We start from the raw sequence: 22,129 nt of genomic DNA on the forward strand, positions 1-22,129 counted from the left end.
AGCATCATTACTCCAGTCTCTCTTCAGTGTCACATGATCCTTCAGAAATCATTCTAATATGCTGATTTTGCTGCTCAATAAACATTTCTTCTTATTAAAAATGTTCAAGTTGTGCAGCTTAATATTTTTGTGGAAATCATGATGCATTTTTCCATTTTTTTCTTTACACACATGGGAACTGTACCACTGAATTGAAATCATATAATGTGACATAAAGCAGTTTATCATGCTACACCACTACTTGTTGGAAAAATTGCTTCTTTCTGGAAAAGCTACACAATTGCTAAGCTACTGACACTCTACTGAAAAATGTAGTTATAGTCGTGTCACTACTTCTAGTTAGCTACTCCCCAACTGTGCGCTGAGTATTAGATATTTATGAAGCTTCAGAAGCGGAGAATATGTTCTTATGTGACCTCTCTCTCTAGGGCTGTGTGGTCCTAAGGGAGTAGGTGAGACTGATAGCCTGAGGGATCTAGAGATCGAGCAGTGTTGATAGGGGAAAATGACCCTCAACTTCACTGCAAAAAAACACAGGTCAATCCTATGACTCGCTCTTATATAGCACAAAACCAACATGACCTCTGATGTGAGCTCACACACGGCCACTCCATCTCTCTTTGTCATTCTGCGTATACCAATAGTTTTAAAAGAAAACGAAAAAGAAACTGCATTTTGTTCCACATAGCCTACAAAACAAAATATCGTACAAAAAATTCTACTTCAAATAAATGATGTTCTTTTGAACTTTCAAATAATCAAAAAACCTGAAAAGGTGTATCACGATTTCCAAAAAAAATGTGACACTGAAGACTGGAGTAATGAGGCTGAAAATCCAGCTTTGCCATAACAGAAATAAATGACATTTAAAAATATATTGAAATAGAAAACATTAATAATATTTTATAGTATTACTGATATATATATATATATATATATTTCTGTCTTGTTAATTGGCTAAATAATGAAAGTATCCATTCACATTATTTAATCGAAGTATAAAATGTACACAATTAATCAACATCCCTTACCAACAATGAACATGTGAATATATCCCTATGTTTGCGTATTTTATCCTTTTTTTAATAGTTTTTGGTTGTGTTTCTCTCAATTACATCAGACTCTTTGTTCCTCCATAATACATAATCCTCCTGTAGCCTTCTGTGGAAAATACAAAATGTGCATAGGACCCATTTTTGTCATTACATGAACTATAGTCAAAGAGAGCTATGAAAGTCATAACATGGAATACCTCCCCTGGTGCAGCCCTCCCTACTTTCTATTGGGGTCTTTTGTCTCGGGTGTCAAAGAAGACAAAGAAGAAAAATGGCTGCCAGCATTCGCCCTCTTGCCTTCATAACTAAGAGCGTACGGCATGACCGAAGGGACACATTTAAACCTCCTTCATCACCCATACTACACTCTCTTGTCCTAAACCTTTAGCTAATAGAGAAGAGATGGAGCGGAGAACAGTGTGGTCACATTTGTCACACGGCTATGATATCAAAATATACCTACTATTTAGCTAAATCAGGTCACAGGAGACTTTTAATATCAGATATGAATGTAAAGTGCCTGTGCAGATCACGTATGAACGGATCACCAGAGACTGATGATAATGGCAAGGTAAATTAGGCCATTGTATTATTTGCTGTTCTTTATAATAAACAATATACAATTGGATAATTATTCTTGAACAGACCAAAGTGTATAAAGAGATAAAGTTATAATAAAAACAAATATTTTAGCATTAAATGTTGATGTCAAATCCATTTGTTTTATATAGAATTGTTCTATAGTCTATATTACAGCATTTAATACAATTAAATCAGAAGTTAACTGACCAGTGAATGATTTTCTTTTTCATTTGTTGTTTGATTGACATTTACGTTAAAAAACAGCAGCATGTAGGCCTATTAGGGTGCTGTCACTTTAAAACCTCATGCATGGATTCAATATAATGATAATTTCGCCCAACTGTTTACTTTCTCTTTGACATAACTGACTTTGTTTACGTGAATACTCACCAAGACGGACATTTTGACACATAAGTGTGTGTAATAGACAGTTCAAGCGCAATAAGCCACAAAAGTAAACTAAATTCAGCACTCGTACGCTTCGGATCTGCACCACAGAAAGCCCTCTGCCAGGACTGGTTTATTGTGCTTTTAATAACTCACCAATTCTCAAGCACATTCTTCTCATTCTGCGTTGCACGGATATATTTACATACAGATAAGCTAGAAAAATCTCTATTGATTGACATCTTCATTTCGCCCAGCCCTACTCCACACCCCACGGGGGAGGCTCCCCCCTGGATTATAGGACACGGAAGAAATTTTCATTTTATTTAAAACTCGACACTGCAAATGACACTATATATGTTTTTTCACTTTATCGAAAAGGATAAACTAGGAATAACCAGCCCGTTCTCATCCCAAGGCGTCATACAGGTGACGCTTTTGATATTTCGTCTAAATCCGACGCACATGGCATCCTTTAGCGTCAATATGAGACGCAGATCCCAAGGCGTCATAACCGTAACCCTACCCCAGACCTAAACCTACCCATAACAGTGCGTGTTATATTGACGCTAAAGGATGCCATGTGCGTAAGATTTCGACGAAATGTCATATGGCGTCACCTATATGACGCCAAAGGATGAGAATGTGTTGGAATAACCTATAAGAACGACATTGTGACAAACAATGATACATTCATTCATAATTCCATTTACACGAAAAACACAGCGAGTCATCCTTTGTCAATTATAACCGTGGTAACTCCATCCATGTACTTACTTATTTTAATATGCAAAACTGTTACCCAGTCATAGTGGACATTTACTTCTAAGTCTTGAATGTGGAACGCCCATCATCAAAAAGGAGTGTTTGAAAGAGAGGGTCAAAAACAGTATAGAACATAGCTTATTACTTCTAAATTAGGATGTTTTTTTATGTCAAAATCTTGATAACATTATTAGTGGACCTCAGAGAACATTATCAAATAAAAATAAAAAAAGTTCATGACCCCTTTAAGTTTATTGTAAAACAACCTCATAGATAAAGAACATCCACACAAGAAGAGCGCTTACCCTCCACACAAGACGGCTGTGCCCGCGTCGTGCCGGCCACCTGACCTGGGAAACAGGAGCACTTGACAGTCTGTGAACGTTCCTCAATCTTGTTCTTATTACAGCACCGGTGGATGGCCACCACCTCACAGGTTCCCTGCTTCACCTGGTACGAAGCTGCAGAAAAGATAACCCTAACTGTTAATATTAATAACCCACCCAATATAAGAAACAGCATTTACAACCCCAAATCCAGAAAAGTTGGGACATTTTGTAAAATGCAATAAAATCAAGACTCTACCATTTGTTAATTCTCTTTCACCTTTATTTAACTGGCAAAAGCACAAAGAAAAGATTTGCAAAGTTTTCACTGACTAACTTACAGTTTTTTTGGATTGCTTACACACTAAAATTAAAAGTAGTACACTATTAGCAAAACCTTACACTCAAGAAGCAAAACATCAGCCCATATTTGCAGAACTATAAGCACATTGTCAACCTCACACTTGTTGCAAAACTCTATAAAACACAGTGATTTGCAAAACACTAAACACACTTACATTACACACAAAAATCTATCATGAAGTCATTTCCTTGCAATACCAAAGCACTGACTGTCAAATTACCACACCGTCCAACCAATTGGTTCAACACAGTCATCAGGTGTGCAAACACTTGTTTGCTTAATTGTAGACACACCAATCAGGTGTATAAGCACTATAAAAAGCAGCAGGTGAGTTCATCGGTCTTCAAGCACAATGGGAAGAGTCAGAGAAAGAGTAAGACGAGGAGGAGAACGAGGAGGATGACAAGGAGGACAAGGAGGAGAAGGAGGAGAAGGAGGAGGAGGAGGAGGAGGAGAAGGAGAAGGAGAAGGAGAAGGAGAAGGAGAAGGAGGAGGAGGAGGAGGAGGAGGAGGAGGAGGAGGAGGAGGAATCAACAGAGGAAGAGGAAGAGATGGAGGCCATGCTGGAGGTAGAGCAAGAGGAAGAGGAAGAGGAAGAGGAAGACAAGAAGGTGCTCAAAGAGGGCCGAATCTGACAAATGAGATCCGCGCAACACTGGTTGACCACGTTGTCAACCACGGCCTGACGCTGAGGGAGGCCGGACTAGGAGTACAGCCAAATCTAAGCCGATACACAGTGGCAAGTGTGATAAGAACATTTCGACTGGAAAATAGGTATTGTAAAAATATCATCATATCAAAAACATCTGCACGGTTTCAGTAACTGCTTACAGTACTGTATTCTATGCACTATCAGCACTTCTGTTACCTTTTCCTGTGAAATTACTGTACTATTGTATACTGGGGGGGCGGTTTCTACATAGGATTGAGGGTCAGGAACGACAAGGGGGAAGGCCTCCTATGTTCACAGAACAGCAAGTGAGGGAGATAGTAAACGTGGTTTTGGCCAACAATGCTATAACACTCAATCAGCTCCAAGCTAACATTGTCAATAACCACGCCAGTTTCAACGATATCCATCAGGTCTCAACATCAACACTGGCACGCACCCTAAAAAAAAAACATTATTCAAATGAAGCAAATTTATCGAGTGCCTTTCGAGCGCAATTCCGAAAGGGTGAAACGACTGCGGCATGATTATGCAGAGGTATGTATTCACTTTAGCAGTATGATCTTGCATACTGTCTCATAATCTTTTACTGTACTGTAATATGTATACTAGATCTACACTGAACTACACAATTTTGCCTGACACTGTTCTTCAGAGAGTTTTACGAATGGATGGAGAGGAGATCCAGCATGAGTTCATTTACGTAGATGAGGCTGGGTTCAACCTGACGAGAACACGAAGGAGGGGAAGAAACATCATTGGCCACAGGGCTATAGTCCATGTCCCAGGGCAACATGGGGGTAATATAACACTCTGTGCAGCCATTACACAGAATGGGGTCCTCCACCGCCATGCCCATATGGGCCCTTACAACACAGCACTCATACTTACATTCTTGGACCAATTGCACAACATAACAGCAGCAAATCAAATCGATCATAATGCAATACATTGTTGTCTGGGACAATGTGTCTTTCCACCGCTCTGCTCTGGTTCAGAACTGGTTTCAGCAACATCCACATTTCACCGTCCTATATCTTCCACCATTCCTCAACCCTATAGGAGAGTTTTTCTCGGCATGGCGGTGGAAGGTGTATGATCTCCGTCTCCAGGCTGAGGTACCCCTCATCCAAGCCATGGAGGAGGCCTGTGACCAGATGGAGGTAGCAGCAATGCAAGGATGGATTCGTCATTCAAGACGTTTCTTTCCAAGGTGTCTTGCTAATGACAACATTGCCTGCGATGTTGATGAAATTCTCTGGCCAGATCTAGCTAGGCGAAGACACAATGTCTAGTGTTTGTTTTTGTTTTTACAGTAAACTTACAGTACAATACGTAAAGTGACATTTTGTTACAGTATTATGAATCTCCATGTCAATATTTTGGGCGTGTTGAGAAATAAATGAGTTTCTTCAGTCTGCAACATTGGTCTTGTGTGGTGTTTGGTGAATTTACATTATATTTGTACTTTGTTGGTGGTAGCCTACTCTAATCATAGGGAAGTAGAAGTGCTAAAAGCGTTTTAGGTTAATCACAGCAGAGTGTAACTCGTGCAAACAGAGTATAGTAATGTGAAACCTGTGTGTTTCATATGGTAACAAAGTGTGGTTTTTAAACAGAAGTGTATAGTTTTTACAAGAGTGTTTAATTGTGCAAAGGATCTGTAGTGTTGTGCTAATTGTGTGCAGTGTTTTGAAAAACCGGGCCCTGTTTTGAAAATCATGCTTAAGCAATCCAAAAAAACTGTAAGTGTATTTTGAAAATCAAACAAATTTAGATTTTGATGGCTGTAACACACACCAAAAAAGTTGGAAGAAGGCAAAGTAAAAGTGAAAAGCTTAAGTTAAACTCTTGAAATGGTCCACAATAAGTTTAGGTGAATTGGTAGTAGGCGAGGGGATCGTGATTGAGTGTAAAAGGAGCATCTCAGTCTTTGCAAGCAAAGATGAGTCATGGCTCATCGCTTTGTGCAAAAAATCCTGAGAGAATTGTCAAACAATTCAAAAATCTCATTTCTAAACGCAAGATTGCAAAGAATTTAAGTCTTTCATCTTCTACCATACATACTATTGTGAAAAGATTCAGGGAATCCAGTGAAATCTCAGTCTGTGTAGGGCAAGGCAGGAGACCTCTAGTGAATGAGCGTGACCTTTGAGCCCTCAGATGGCACTGCATGAAATACAGCCTGTTAATCCAACGCATTCTCATCCTTTGGCGTCATATAGGTGACGCCATATGACATTTCGTCGAAATCTTACGCACATGGCATCCTTTAGCGTCAATATAACACGCACTGTTATGGGTAGGTTTAGGTCTGGGGTAGGGTACGGTTATGACGCCTTGGGATCTGCGTCTCATATTGACGCTAAACGATGCCGTGTGCGTTGGATTTAGACGAGCGCCACCTGTATGACGCCTTGGGTTCTGCGTCTCATATTGATGCTAAAGGAAGCCATGTGCATAAGATTTCGACGAAATGTCCAAAGCGTCACATGTATGACGCCAAAGGATGAGAACGGGCTGGTTAATCTGTTAAATACAGCCACATGTGCTCAGGAGTACTTTGGAAGTCACTCAACACAGTCTGCTGCTTCATCAAAAAATGCCACTTGGATCTGTTACGCAAGGAGAATTATACATCAGCTCTATGCAGAGATGGCGGCGAGATCTCTGGGCCCGAGCTCATCTCAGATTATCCAAAACACAGTGGAAATCTGTACTGGGGTCAGATGAGTCCACATTTCAGCTTGTTTTTGGGAAAAAAAAGACATTGAGTTCTCAGTCCCAAAGAAGAAAGGAACCATCCAGACTTTCATCAGCGACAGGTGCAAAAGCAAACATCTGTCATGGTATGGAGGTGCATCAGTGGGGTGACTTGTGTGTGACTGACGTGGAGGCGTATATTGGGAGTGTAAAGAGACATTTAATGGCATCAAGATGACATCTTTCCTGGGAAGCAAGACAATGCCAGGCCATATTCTGCACATGCTATATCGTAGAAGGGATGTGCTTGACTGCCTGTATGCAGTTCAGATCTGTCTCTTATTGAAAATGTATGACCCATCATGAAAAGCAGAATCAGACAACGACGACCAAACACTGTTGAGCAGCTGTCTTGTATCAGGCGAGATTGGGCAAAAATTCCACTTTCAAAACAATTTTTATCCTCAATTCCCAAACTATTAAAAATTGGTAAACATGCCTCCGTCCCAACTTTTTGGGAGTGAGTTGCAGCCTTCAAAATCAAAATTTGTTTATATATACAAAATACACTTAAGTTGGTGAGTGAAAACTTTTGTCAGTTAAAGAGAATTAACAAATCACAGATTCCTGATTTTATTGCATTGGAAGAAACTTCACAACTTTTCTGGATTTGGAGTTGTACAGTATATTTAATAAGAGTGGTAGCATCTAACAAGCATCTGAAGGACTGCCAGGTCCCTGTTTTTTTCTCTTTCTCTTTCCCACTTCCCCTAGCAGTACATTTATAGTGAACACAGAGCTCTATTCTTCTGTTTGGAGTGAACAAAATAAATAATTTAAGCACTGGATTTTTATTTTACAGCCAGTCTAACATGAGTGCTCAATTACAGCCAAGATTTGACTTAAGAAACAAGGGCTATTCTATGCAGTGAGGTGTGTGAGTATCAACTAATGTTTCATTGTTGCTGCAATGTGGTAATAATGTGAATTGCCAAAATGCATTATGACATGGTTAGAGCTGTTATATAACAGATGGCTGTGGAAAATAACATATCCAAATGATTTAAATCACAGTGTGGAAGAAGTTTTCAAACACCATTAGCATTCCTTAAATACAAAAGTGACTAGTTACTCTGGGTGTACTGATATATGTATATGTGGCATAACCATCTGTCCTGCTGTCACGAGAGTGAGCAAACAGGTGACATGTATTTGAGGTGAACATTTATGATTTACTTCCTTCTCCTGGGACATTGCTAGCAAACATTCATTACAGAACAGAAAAGTTGGCCATAACCAAAAACTTTTTTATAGACTTTCGCATATTTACATCGAAAAAAAATGGAAAAGCAATGCAGTGAAACACAAAAATGCATTCTGTATACGGCCCCCTAAGGTCAATCTGAAATGGGTCTGATATTTAATAAAAGGTGAATGAAAAGACCAGCAAGGCCTGGAAATACATTAAAAACACATTTAAATGACACACCATGTCTTCAATACACAACAGTAAGAAATGCAAAAAGGTCATGAAATATATTGCTACTTAAGTTTAGAAGGTCATTTTGTGATGTGATATCAAGTGATTAAGGCTGATATGGATGTGTTGGGTAATATCATATTTCTTTAACTTTTTCCACTGGTAACACTTTATTTTGATAGTCCACTTTAGACATTCTACTAACTATAAGTAACTTTGCAACTAAATGTCAACTAGCAGTCATTAGAGTGACTTGGTAACTTTTTTTGGTAGCTTTATTTTACAGTGTCCTTGTTACATATGTTACATGTACTTACCATAGTAATAACAGTAAATTATGCATAATTACATGCAACCAACCCTCAACTAAACTCTAGTCCTACCTTAACTCTATACATGTTGTTAATTAATATTACTTATTGCTTAAATGTATAATTACACTGTAACAATGAACACCTTAAAATAAAGTGTAACCCTTTTTTTAAGGTGAGTTACTTGTAACTACGTGTACTTACTATAGTAATAACAGAATTACAATACACTTTATTTTGATGGTCCCCCAACATTCTACTGACTATAAGTAACTAGTTGACATGTAGCAGCAAATTAATGAGAGTTGACAAGTAGCAAAGTTAATTATAGTTAGTCGAAATAAAGTGTAACTTTTTCGGTTAGTGACAAAGCTTTTCAGCGCTAGTGCAAAACAATTTGATGTTTTTGGAACAAGAGGCACATGCATTCATTTCGTCTAAATAAGTTTCTGTGATATGTGATTTTGCAATTGAAACATTGCAGTGTTGTTTTTGTAAACTACTAAAAATTGCTTTCAGTAGGCCTAATTGAAAAATGCTGAAATAAAATAAAACATAAATATAAGAATAAAAAATTGTACTCAAAAAAATGAAACAAAACGAAACTTAGAGATGTTCCCTTGGCTTACACTGAATGAAATTTAAGTTTAACTAGAATGAAGTATGTAACTATTTTTCTATTTTGCAGCATTCACGCCATGACGTAATTTCGAGATGACAACCAAGACGTTCTACTTGAAGCTGAATTATGCTTTTCTATGGCAACACTATCAACGGCCAAATGAATATGCAGCGGTCAAATGATAGGAGCTCTCAGAAAATTCCCAGTTTACCAGCTGTACAAGTTGGCATCTTGTAATTACAGTAATTACGACATGGTGTGAACGCACCTTTTTATCATTCTCCTGTAGCCACAAAGAATTATGGGAAGTGTAGTTTGGTTGCACAAGCCTATTAGATTGCCATACTTGATCAAACTCTTCACTGATCATAAATTATTTTATTCAAAATGCAAATTACAAATTATTATGATCAGCACCAGTTAGCTGAGTGAGTCTGCTATTGATTTGTAAATGTTATAATTTTTCTTTGTATTTCTTGTACTAAATGTGTTAAAAATAAACAAACAAATAAATTAATTAATTAAAATGATATTACTGTGCATTTTTTATGTTTACTAAGTGAAATGCAATGCAATAAAGAATCATGACTAATATGAAACCCTGTTATTCTTTTAATGTTCACTTCAATTTTATGATCCAATGCTGCGTTTAAAGCAGCACTAAGTAGGAATTCCGTTTTTGTCAAACAGCGACCCCTAGAGTCGCTGTGGAGTACTTGTACTGTCGTGAATAGCTGGGTTTCAGTCACGTGATTATGATGACGCGCGAAATTCAGATGGAGGGCAGGGAGTGAAGAGCGCAATGGACGAGATGGAGGAAAGTCCCTACTGTACTACTTTACACGCTATTACAAGAGAAAGATATAAACAAAAAATCAAACATATGTTGGACGTGATCCTTATGTTATGAAGAGGAGTGATTTTTCAACTGAATTGAAAGATTTTCCTGCCATCGAGGCGGTAGATATCAGTAACTAGCTCGTCTTACAGACATACTTTGACTTTACAAAGTTCGGAAACGTTACATGTTACACAAACATAGCCACTTAAGTTGTATTAACTGACCTTTGACAAAGTGATCACTGACACACACGGGCATTTTCCTATTCGGCTCCTCCCGACCGCAGACGTAGGTTTGCAAGCCGTTTTTCCGGAGTTTTTCTGTCAATTTCTTGCATTTTCCCCCTTATGAACAACAACTTTTGGTACACGATAAAAACTCCTCGTGGCTTGATCGATTTAAGTAACCATAAATGACGCAAAACATTTGAGTTTGTTATAGAGCTTTCTAAATACAGCAAATCACTTCCTGCCCTCCATTTGCATTTCGCGCCATGGCAACGCAGTGGCGTGACGTCATATGAAAACAAGCTATAGCACTCACGCAGAGATGGCTCGCACTCACGGCCGGATCCCCTCCCCCTGTACACCGGTACCTGTTCAGTATGGACGCTGTAACGAGTGGAAATAAGGTATGGCCCCTTTAAGAGCTGCGCGCGCCCAACACCACATGTATACGGCGCCGGGTTATTTCTGTTTGATGCTCATTTTATCAGAATTTTATCAATCTGTTTTTTGCCGTAAAGCAATTCGTTACCTCGCGAGACCTGATCACACGATACTTCCTAACACTGAGGGCGGCGGCCCGCCGGCCCAAAGTTGCAAGGGTGGTTTTGCGGCTCACAGGCACCAGGGGGGTGCGAGACGACCACCATTCAACACGAAATCAGTAATATAAACATTACAATGACTCCAAAGCTGTTCGGTTAAGGTAAAAAAGTTACTTAGTTCACCTTTAAGTAATTACCATAATTTCGAGATGACAAAACATGACGTTCTACTCGGAGCTGCTCACGTCCTCGGACTGGGAAATTTTGCGTTCCTATGGCACATCTTGTAATTATGACATGGCGTAAACGCACCTTAATTCAGACATGACGGGTCTGCACACACACATATACACAGAGGTTTCCATTTCATCAGGCCGTGAACTCCCTCTCCCGCGATGATGTGTAGTTTGTTTGACAGCTTCCTCCTGGGAAAAGTGGTGCTCCTCAGCTTAGAGAGGCCTCATTCTTTCTACTCTACCTTCTCTTTTCATTTCCTCCTGAACTCACCTCTCTGCCTTCTCCCCTTGAGGCTTCACATGTAGCCACATTACCCCCCTCACCCTGCCCCCTCTGTCCAACATGGACCCTGACGACTGGGCTTTAATTAGAGGAAGCGTGCAGAGTCCAGGGGGCGAGTGCTTACAGGCTGGATGCCCGTGCACGTGCCGCTCCAGGGTCTCTGTCAGCCCCGACATCGCAGGATAAACAACAGATAAGGGCAGATCTAGCTGTGACTATGACTGACACCACGGGGCCTCACGTCGGATCCTGCATGGGTATCGGAGAGATAATGAATGATGGATGGTGTGTCTCTGTATTCTGGAGATGAGGGGGTGGGGGGACTTTTTGGAACCTGGCACATGTATGAATTTTATCTGAAAAAAGTAATATATGATTTTGCATCTGAAACATCTGTAATTTCAAGCTAAAACTAAAACTTCAATAAATGAGAACCTGTCGACTTCTGTTAAATGAATTTGCACCAAAATACCAGAGTTTGACTGGATAAAACATTGACTGGATCAACAGCAAAAGATATGGGAAGCTTATTCCTTGTTAAAATCAATTTATCAGAATAAACAAACAGTAGCATTTGGAGTGAAGTCATGGGTTCAACTCCCTGGGACTGCAAGAACTGATAGTTTTTCTTTATTAATACCTTTATTCAGCAAGGATGCATAATATTTGTCAAAAGTGACAGTAAAGACATTTCTATTGTAACAAAAAAATTATTTAAAATGAATCAGCATATTACGGAGCCCCTAGGGTGACATGGTGATGGAACAAAATGACATGGAAGGAAAAAACATATTTCAGTGCTTTGCATTCGCTCGCAAAGAACACAAAAATTTTGCGATCTAAAGCAAGGTTTCTCAGTAGAACACAAAACATTTGCGAGAGAACGCAAAAGCGTTGACATTTAATCCCATCACATTTTTTTTTTTACTTCATCGTGTTCCTTTAGTGGCTCCATATCATATTAGAATGATTTCTGAAGGATCATGTGACACTGACTGAGAGAAGACTGGATTAATGGCTACTGAAAATTCAGCTTTGCCATTAAAATAATAGGCTACATTACATTTTAAAAATAGCCTACATTAAAATAGACAGCATTTATTTTAAATTTTAATAATATTTCATAATATTGCTGTTTTTACAGGATTTTTTATCAAATAAATGCAGCCTTGGTGAGCATAAAATACTTTCCTTTCCAATGCCAACATTTTAAAAGTGTATATTCAAAAAAGCATTAGTCACCAATTGAGATCTACTGCTATAAAGCACCTGTATAGATAATATTTTGAAAACCAGAGTTAATTAGTAAATTAGTGTAACCCAGGTGGTTTATTAATATTCCATATAGGGTTATTAATATCTTATTTTTGAGAATATAACAGAAAATAGTTAGTTCTGAGTAAGAAGGAAATTATTATTGATTAAACAATAGTTTTAGTCATTCAGAGAAGTTCATTTATAGGATTTATAAGTATATAAAGGGTTTCACATGAATAAGATTATAACTGAGATGTGTTGCCTTAAGAATAATGAGGGGGATTAAAGTTTGTCTGTAATGCACTTGGGGAAAATGTGCTTTTGCCTAGCATTCTTGTATTGCTTTATTCTCATTGGCTGTTGTGTGGTTTATCCCGCCTTCTTTAGTCAGAGGGTGTTTCGGATTGGATGAGAGGGGAGGAGAGTCTGAGACAGGGGAGAGAGAAGGGGGTGTTCGAAAAGCTGAGGTGAAGAAATGTAATCTAAGTGCTGTATAAGTGTTTAATTCGTGTATTTATTCAGTTCGGACTTTTCTAAAACACCAGAAACATTTGTGAAAGAGTTACTCCAAACAGGAGTTCGTCTAGGTGTTTATTTTCATAGTGTGAAAAATACATTAGTATGGAAATGCGGTAGAATCACGGACATTAATGGACTGCACGTTGATTATCGTATCCGTGTGAAGAGGACACCGGTTTGCTGGACTTGGATCAGAGCGGGTCTAGATCGGATGAGCTCTGGATTTCGTTCACTGCTGTCGGGGAAGAAGATGGTGAGCTGATGGTTCAAGTAAAGCCAGTGTGTTCGTAAGTGCTCGCGGATGAAGAGTTGCTGAAGTGTCGTTTGCTGAAGGAGGAATTCAGGTGATCTGGTTTTGTGTTATTTGCTCAATAGAGTGAAGAGGCCATTTGTTGTTTCTAGGCCACAACGAACTCTAGCAACGGTACAGGCCTGCAACGAGGGGTTGGGTGGTGACTGTTTACATTGTGTGTGTGTGTGAGTGCGCGCATGCATATACGAGTGATCACTGAAGGGTTACGGTAAAGTGTTTAAATTTTCTCAAAGATAACAAGAATGTTAAGAAGTGTTATTGTGGATTTATGTGAGGTAACTGAAAAGGTTATTTCTAAATTCGATTTTTTCATTCTATTGGAATAATTTAAAGTGAGTTAGTCTAGCTTAAAGTCACAAAGTGAAAGTGAAAGTGAATTGAGTTTATTTAGTTTCTGAAAGATAAAATAAGTGACAAGAGACAAGTGTTGATTTACATTTGAAGTTTATTGGTATATTAAGACTCAATACAAGGGGTTTTCATTTGTTTAATATTTCTTTTATTGTGTGTGATTAAATGTTATTATTTGTTTATACTTACCGAATGGGGTTGCTTGCAATTCATTAGTAGATACAGATTATTAGATCTCAAAGAAAGGGAAAGAATAACATTATTGCATAGTTGCAAGTCGAGAGACACATTTAAAGAATCCGGAGCGTCGCTTGGGTTACACTCAGAGCATAGGGGGCGCTACACATTTTGGGGGCTCGTCCGGGATCAATTATTCTTTTCCTGAGATCCTGTTGAAGATTTGAGAAGACTAAAGAAGCTGTTAGTTACTTTTTTCAGCTTGAAGATGGAGTTCAAGGGTGATGCACTGTTGGCTGCTGAACTTACAGAGTGGAGTAAGGAAGTTTTGATTGATGAGAATCATGCTATCATGTTAATGGGGGTACCATCAACAACGGAGGTGGCATACATTGAAGAAGCGGTCCAAACCATAAAAGCTGTTGGCAAAGTGAGAGTAAGAGGCTCCAAAGAGGGGAAAACTCCAAATACTGTGATGGTATTGTGTGAATGCCGAGAAATAATTGACTCATCTCGCATACCAGCTGAGTTGCAGAGAGCTGATGGTGAAGATCCATGGAGAGTTATTGTATCATCGGCTGATCTCCATGCTTCTGATTTCGCAGAGAAGTTGAAAAAATTTCTTCGTGAAGAAGGAAAATCCATGAGTGATGTGGGATCATTGTTCCATTCGTCTGGTTCGAATGCTGCGTCGCCTGAGTCCATCATTCGTGCTGTTGGTGATCTGTTGGAGAAGACAAAACCTTCTGGAGATTCCAATGCTTACAGAAGATTGAGGGTGTTCTCTGGTATCATTCCTATTCCGGCTGGAGAGGAGAGTTTTGAGAACTGGTTGGAACAGGCCAGAATGATGACATCTGAATGCGAGTGTTCAGAAAAGGAAAAGAGGAGAAGAATTCTGGAGAGTTTGAAAGGTCCTGCTTTTGATATTGTGAAAGTGGTGAGATTTTCAAGTCCTGAGGCTAGTGCTTTGGAGTACTTGGAGGCACTGGAAAATACCTTTGGATCATCTGAATCAGGTGAAGATCTTTACTTTGCATTCAGATTGCTGAGACAATTCGCTAAAGAAATGCTGTCCGATTTCCTGACCCGATTGGAGAAGTCGTTGACGAAAGTTGTGCAGAAAGGAGGGTTGATGTCACGGTCAATGGATAGAGCGAGACTTGAACAACTTATCAGAGGTGCTTCTGCTGAGTCTGACCTGATGTTGTTACAATTGCGCCTAAGAGAAAGAAAAGCTAAACCTCCTGGTTTCTTAGAGTTGTTGAATGAGATAAAGACAGCTGAAGAGAATGAGCTTGCGAGACGTAGGATTGGAATGCCAGTGAAATCACTGAATCTGAAAACTGAGTCTGAAGTTGATTCTGATGTGGTGAATAAGCTTAGAGCTGAACTTCAAGAGCTGAAATTGAAGATGAGAAAAGATTCATCTAAGGTGCCTGCTGATTCCATGAGGACTGCTGCAGAGAAGCAGGAGAAGAAAAGAGAGCCTACTCGAGGAGACCCGGAGGTGGAAGAGTTGAAGATGCAGATTCAGAAGTTGAACAAACGTCTGGAAGTGATGACCATAACCTCAACTGCTGAGCAGACTCAGACAAAGCGGCTGGATTACAGAGAAATGCCTTTTCGAAGAAATGCTGAGAGAAGGTTGCAGCCTAAGGAGGATTTCTTCTGTTACCGTTGTGGTGAAGACGGACATATTGCCACTAAGTGCAGAGCAACAGAGAATACCGGAAAGGTGATTCAAAAGCTGGTGAAATCCCTACATAGAGCTAAAGCTGAAGTGAGCAGAGCCAAGGATGATTCTACAGGGTCCGGTCGTTCAGATTGTTTCTCAAAGAAGGGAACTACTGATGGCAGTGAAAAGGATGGTGTGCCCAGAGGTCTTGTGGGTCCAGTTTCTACCATTTCAGTGGAAGTGAATGGACGTTCATGTAGTGCATTGCTTGACAGTGGGTCGCAAGTTACCATTGTTTTTGAGCATTTTCATGAGAAACATTTGTCAAATGTTCCAATTCAACCATTGAGTGGATTGTCAATTTGGGGACTGAGTGCTAGTACTTATCCATACAAGGGATATATTCTTGTGGATGTGTCTTTTCCTGAGTCGCTCACAGGAGTGCAGAAAACAGTGCCTGTGTTAGCGCTGGTGTGTCCAGAACCTAAGGGTCCTAAACAGGTTCCTGTTATCATCGGAACAAATGCAAGTTTCTTCCAAAGACTTATTTCATTGGGACAGGACGCAGAAGTTTCTGATACTGTACATTCCTTGAGGATACAGTCGACAGTTTCCATACCTTGTTTTGAGAAGCTGCAGAGGAAGGAAGAAGTGAATGACTGTGTGGAAGGGAGTGTAAAGTGGATGGGTCCTGGAGATCTGAAGATACCTCAGAATGGTGAAAAGTATGCTGAGTGTAAAGTGGAACTCAAGAAACAGACTAGAGAAGATATTCTGATGGTGGAAGCCACTGATGAGAACCAGTTACCTGCTGGAGTGTTTGTTCCTTCGTCTGTCTGGCATTCATCTGATGTGGATGTGGATAGTTTCAAGTTGCTAGTGTGTAATGAGACTGGGAAGGACATAGCTATTTCTGAAGGAACTGTGATGGCGAATGTGTTTCATACGGATACTGTAACTGTGATGCAAAGAGAACAGACATCTGTGACGAAGTTGGATCCGAATATCTTTAACTTTGGTGATTCTCCAATACCAAGTAATTGGGAAGGAAGATTGAGAAAGAAGCTGTCTGAGCGAGGGAATGTTTTTTCAATATCCGAGTGGGATGTGGGGAAAGCGAAGGATGTTACTCATACAATCAGGCTGAAGGATAGTACACCTTTCCGAGAGAGGTCAAGGAGGATTGCTACAGCTGACATAGATGATGTGCGTCGTCATCTGAAGGATCTGCTGGCTGCAGGAGTTATTAAGGAATCGAGAAGTCCTTATGCGTCACCCATAGTCATAGCACGAAAGAAGAATGGTGCTATAAGGATGTGTATTGATTATAGAACTCTGAACTCCAGAACTATACCTGACCAGTATACAACGCCAAGGATAGAAGATGCTTTGGATTGTCTGACGGGAAGTAGGTGGTTTTCGGTGTTGGATTTGAGGAGTGGCTACTATCAAATCGAAATGGCTTCTGAGGATAAAGAGAAGACTGCGTTCATTTGTCCTCTTGGATTCTACCAATTTGAGCGGATGCCTCAGGGGATATCGGGAGCTCCTGCGACGTTTCAGCGATTGATGGAGAGGGCAGTTGGAGACATGCACTTACTACAAGTGATAGTGTACTTGGATGATCTGATTGTTTTCGGGAGAACCTTGGAAGAACATGAAGAAAGACTGATGAAAGTACTTGATAGATTGGAGGAGTTTGGGCTGAGATTATCAGTTGATAAGTGTCAATTCTGTCAACCGTCTGTCAAGTATGTGGGACATATTGTGAGTGCAGAAGGCGTTACACCAGATCCAGAGAAGGTGAAGGCTGTGAAGGAGTGGAAGATACCTCATGATCTGAAGTCATTAAGATCGTTTCTTGGATTTTGTGGTTTCTATCGCAGATTTGTCAAGAATTACTCCAAGATCGTAAGGCCTTTAACGGAATTGACAAAAGGGTATGCACCTGTGAGGGGTAAAAAGAAGGTAGAGAAGAAAGGGAAATACTTCCAAGAGAAGGAATCCTTTGGAGAGAGGTGGACTGACGAATGCACGGAAGCGTTTCATGCTATTATCAAGTGTTTGACTCATGCACCTGTACTGGCGTATGCTGATCCATCTAAGCCATACGTACTGCATGTGGATGCTAGCTTGAAAGGGCTGGGAGCAGTTCTAAATCAAGAGTACCCTGAGGGGTTGAGACCAATTGCATTCGCAAGTCGGAAACTGAGTGAGGCGGAACAACGATATCCCATTCATCAGCTGGAGTTCCTGGCGCTGAAATGGGCTGTTGTTGACAAATTTCATGACTACTTGTATGGAACAAAATTCACAGTAAGGACTGACAACAATCCCCTTACGTATGTTCTGACAAGTGCGAAACTTAATGCAACTGGACATAGATGGTTGAGTGCCTTAGCCACATATGATTTTAACCTACGGTATAAGGCTGGAAGTCAGAATGTTGATGCTGATGTACTGTCACGTTTTCCTGGGGATACAGATGGAACTACAAACTGGATGGATATCCCTAGATCCGGGGTAAAAGCTATTTGTGGACGTGTGAAGAGTACTTACTGGGCTGAAGAAGGGGAGGACAGACTGGTTGATCAGTTGGGTGTGGGAGTGGAAGGTGTTCCAGAACTGTATGTTTGCCCGATTCGTTTGGACACCAATGAGAGAGATTCGTTGACTAACCAGGAGTTGAGAGTGGCACAAGGGGAAGATCCGGTCATTGGTACAGTGATGCGAGATGTGGAGTCTGGAAAGTGTCTGAAAACAACAAAGAGTTCAGATGTGTTGGAGACTTTGTTGAGGAAACAAGGGAAAAAGTTGGTTATTCGTAATCATCTGTTGTACAGAGTGACACAGAATTCTCTTGGAGGAGAGAAAGTACAGTTGGTTTTGCCTGGAAAGTACAGACCGGAAGTATTAAATTCGCTACATGATGAGTCGGGTCATCTGGGAATTGAGAGAACGACAGAGCTGTGCAAGGACAGATTCTACTGGCCGCATATGTCCATGGAAGTGGAAAAATATGTGAAGAATTGTGGGAGGTGTATTGTGAGGAAGACATTGCCGCAAAGATCTGCGTACTTGAATCATATTTCAAGCAGAGGACCAATGGATCTTGTTTGCATTGATTTCCTATCAATTGAGCCAGACTTGAGAGGAGTATCAAATGTTCTTGTAGTAACTGATCATTTTTCACGTTATGCACAAGCGTATCCTGCAAGGGATCAGAAGGCGCTGACGGTTGCAAAGATTCTAGTGGAGAAGTTTTTTGTTCATTACGGATTACCTGCTAGGATACACTCTGACCAAGGTCGAGACTTTGAGAGCCGACTGATCAAGGAGTTGCTGGGAATTCTGGGGATCAGAAAGTCTCGTACATCACCATATCATCCTCAGGGAGATCCGCAACCGGAACGTTTTAACAGAACGTTGTTATCCATGCTGGGGACCTTGGATGCTTCTAAGAAGGAGAGATGGAGTCAGAGTGTGAGTCAGATGGTGCATGCGTATAACTGCACGAAGAGTGAAGTTACTGGATTTTCTCCTTACTATCTTATGTTTGGGAGAGAGGCTCGCCTTCCAATTGATGTGCGTTTTGGAAATGCTGGAGATGGGAGAAGAGGAGAAACGCATGTGAAGTATGTAGAGAGAATGAAAGAGGATTTGAGAAATGCATTTGATTTATCACTGCAGAATGCACAGAAAACGGAGCAAAGGAACAAAAGACTTTATGATCAGAGAGTGAAGTTTTGTGAGCTCGGAAAAGGAGACTGTGTGCTGGTGAAAAACTTGGCTACAACTGGGAAGCAGAAGTTGAGAGATAAGTGGGGTTCAGTACCTTACCTTGTTCTGGAGAAGCTTGAGAACTTACCTGTATACAGGGTGAAGCCAAAGACTGGAACAGGAGGGGTGAGAACTTTGCACAGAGATCACTTGTTGCCGATTGGTGAGGGAGTGAGAATAAACTTACCTTCAGAGAGGGAGGACAGTTCACGCCGTGTGGTGACCAGAAATAAAACTGTGGAAAGAAGACAGAAGAAAGTTGTGAATCATGAGAGAGAGAATCGTGAATCAGCGGACTGGAATTCTATGAGTGATGATAGTAGTGATTGTGTTTATTATCCAGTTGGAAGGACTGTGAACCTTGAAAGACTGTCTTTTCCGTCAGCTGAAAGGGAAAACGTACAGAGTCCTAATAGGTCTCGAGAGGATCCTGATCAGGTGGAAGTGACTCGAGGAGAGGAGTCTGATGGTCAAATGGAGGAGAACATTGAGGATTCAGTGTCTGAAGAAGAAGGAATTGAAACTGTGAATGTAGCAAGTGGGGAAAAGGAACTTGAACGAGGGAGGAATTATCCGAAGAGGATGATTAAACCAGTTCAGAAGTTGAGTTATGATGAACTTGGAAAGTCTTCTGACCAGCCTTTGACTATTGTGTATAGGGGTATGGTTGTGAAGATTCAGGAGTCTTCTGAGAAGAGTGCTTGCAGAACATTGTGGTGTCATCCTATGGCCACCTGTGAACAATGTGTTCAGCAGAAGATGAATCCGAAGTCTGAAGTCTTACTACAGTTGTAGTTGGAGACTCATGAGGACATGAGTAATTTAGCAGGGGGAGAGTGTAACCCAGGTGGTTTATTAATATTCCATATAGGGTTATTAATATCTTATTTTTGAGAATATAACAGAAAATAGTTAGTTCTGAGTAAGAAGGAAATTATTATTGATTAAACAATAGTTTTAGTCATTCAGAGAAGTTCATTTATAGGATTTATAAGTATATAAAGGGTTTCACATGAATAAGATTATAACTGAGATGTGTTGCCTTAAGAATAATGAGGGGGATTAAAGTTTGTCTGTAATGCACTTGGGGAAAATGTGCTTTTGCCTAGCATTCTTGTATTGCTTTATTCTCATTGGCTGTTGTGTGGTTTATCCCGCCTTCTTTAGTCAGAGGGTGTTTCGGATTGGATGAGAGGGGAGGAGAGTCTGAGACAGGGGAGAGAGAAGGGGGTGTTCGAAAAGCTGAGGTGAAGAAATGTAATCTAAGTGCTGTATAAGTGTTTAATTCGTGTATTTATTCAGTTCGGACTTTTCTAAAACACCAGAAACATTTGTGAAAGAGTTACTCCAAACAGGAGTTCGTCTAGGTGTTTATTTTCATAGTGTGAAAAATACATTAGTATGGAAATGCGGTAGAATCACGGACATTAATGGACTGCACGTTGATTATCGTATCCGTGTGAAGAGGACACCGGTTTGCTGGACTTGGATCAGAGCGGGTCTAGATCGGATGAGCTCTGGATTTCGTTCACTGCTGTCGGGGAAGAAGATGGTGAGCTGATGGTTCAAGTAAAGCCAGTGTGTTCGTAAGTGCTCGCGGATGAAGAGTTGCTGAAGTGTCGTTTGCTGAAGGAGGAATTCAGGTGATCTGGTTTTGTGTTATTTGCTCAATAGAGTGAAGAGGCCATTTGTTGTTTCTAGGCCACAACGAACTCTAGCAACGGTACAGGCCTGCAACGAGGGGTTGGGTGGTGACTGTTTACATTGTGTGTGTGTGTGAGTGCGCGCATGCATATACGAGTGATCACTGAAGGGTTACGGTAAAGTGTTTAAATTTTCTCAAAGATAACAAGAATGTTAAGAAGTGTTATTGTGGATTTATGTGAGGTAACTGAAAAGGTTATTTCTAAATTCGATTTTTTCATTCTATTGGAATAATTTAAAGTGAGTTAGTCTAGCTTAAAGTCACAAAGTGAAAGTGAAAGTGAATTGAGTTTATTTAGTTTCTGAAAGATAAAATAAGTGACAAGAGACAAGTGTTGATTTACATTTGAAGTTTATTGGTATATTAAGACTCAATACAAGGGGTTTTCATTTGTTTAATATTTCTTTTATTGTGTGTGATTAAATGTTATTATTTGTTTATACTTACCGAATGGGGTTGCTTGCAATTCATTAGTAGATACAGATTATTAGATCTCAAAGAAAGGGAAAGAATAACATTATTGCATAGTTGCAAGTCGAGAGACACATTTAAAGAATCCGGAGCGTCGCTTGGGTTACACTCAGAGCATAGGGGGCGCTACATTAGTATAAGAGCTCATATCAAGTCAGTCACTAAAACCTTTTTAATGCTAATTGGAACTTATATTCAAGAGTGGTTAAATGTAATTTCAAGTGTATTCAATGAATATCTGAATAAGAAATATAAAACAGTTGTGCTTATATATATATATATATATATATATATAAAGATAAAGATAAAGATAACTTGCTTGTAAGCACAGTATGGGTTGTGTGTGCCTTGTTAGTGTGCAGAGAAGCCAGTTGGAGGCTCAGCACTCATGGAAAGACTTCCCATCATATCCAAACCCCAAGAACAAAGGCCATACTGCCTCCTACTGGCATAATAGGCTCACAGTAAAGACATGAGCAATCCC

At 40.1% G+C, this 22,129-nt stretch overlaps 1 protein-coding gene and 1 long non-coding RNA gene across 2 annotated transcripts in view; one reads left to right on the forward strand and one right to left on the reverse strand.

Annotated features, from left to right (window-relative positions):
* The window catches only part of tafa4b (TAFA chemokine like family member 4b), a 58,793-nt gene that overhangs the window by 29,863 nt on the left and 6,801 nt on the right, over nt 1-22,129 (reverse strand). Inside the window, exon 2 of the mRNA XM_056252829.1 lies at nt 3,095-3,250. Within this exon, the coding sequence (XP_056108804.1) occupies nt 3,095-3,250 (156 nt within the window). The remainder of the gene's footprint in view (nt 1-3,094; nt 3,251-22,129) is intronic.
* Nucleotides 4,064-5,189, forward strand: LOC130086693 (uncharacterized). The gene is made up of 3 exons (XR_008807256.1): nt 4,064-4,253; nt 4,403-4,686; nt 4,805-5,189. It is a non-coding gene; the product is annotated as an uncharacterized LOC130086693 (long non-coding RNA).

The sequence above is a fragment of the Rhinichthys klamathensis genome, unplaced genomic scaffold (assembly GCF_029890125.1).
Source record: "Rhinichthys klamathensis goyatoka isolate OS25496 unplaced genomic scaffold, OSU_Roscu_1.1 h1tg000098l_1, whole genome shotgun sequence".
NCBI lineage: Eukaryota > Metazoa > Chordata > Actinopteri > Cypriniformes > Leuciscidae > Rhinichthys > Rhinichthys klamathensis.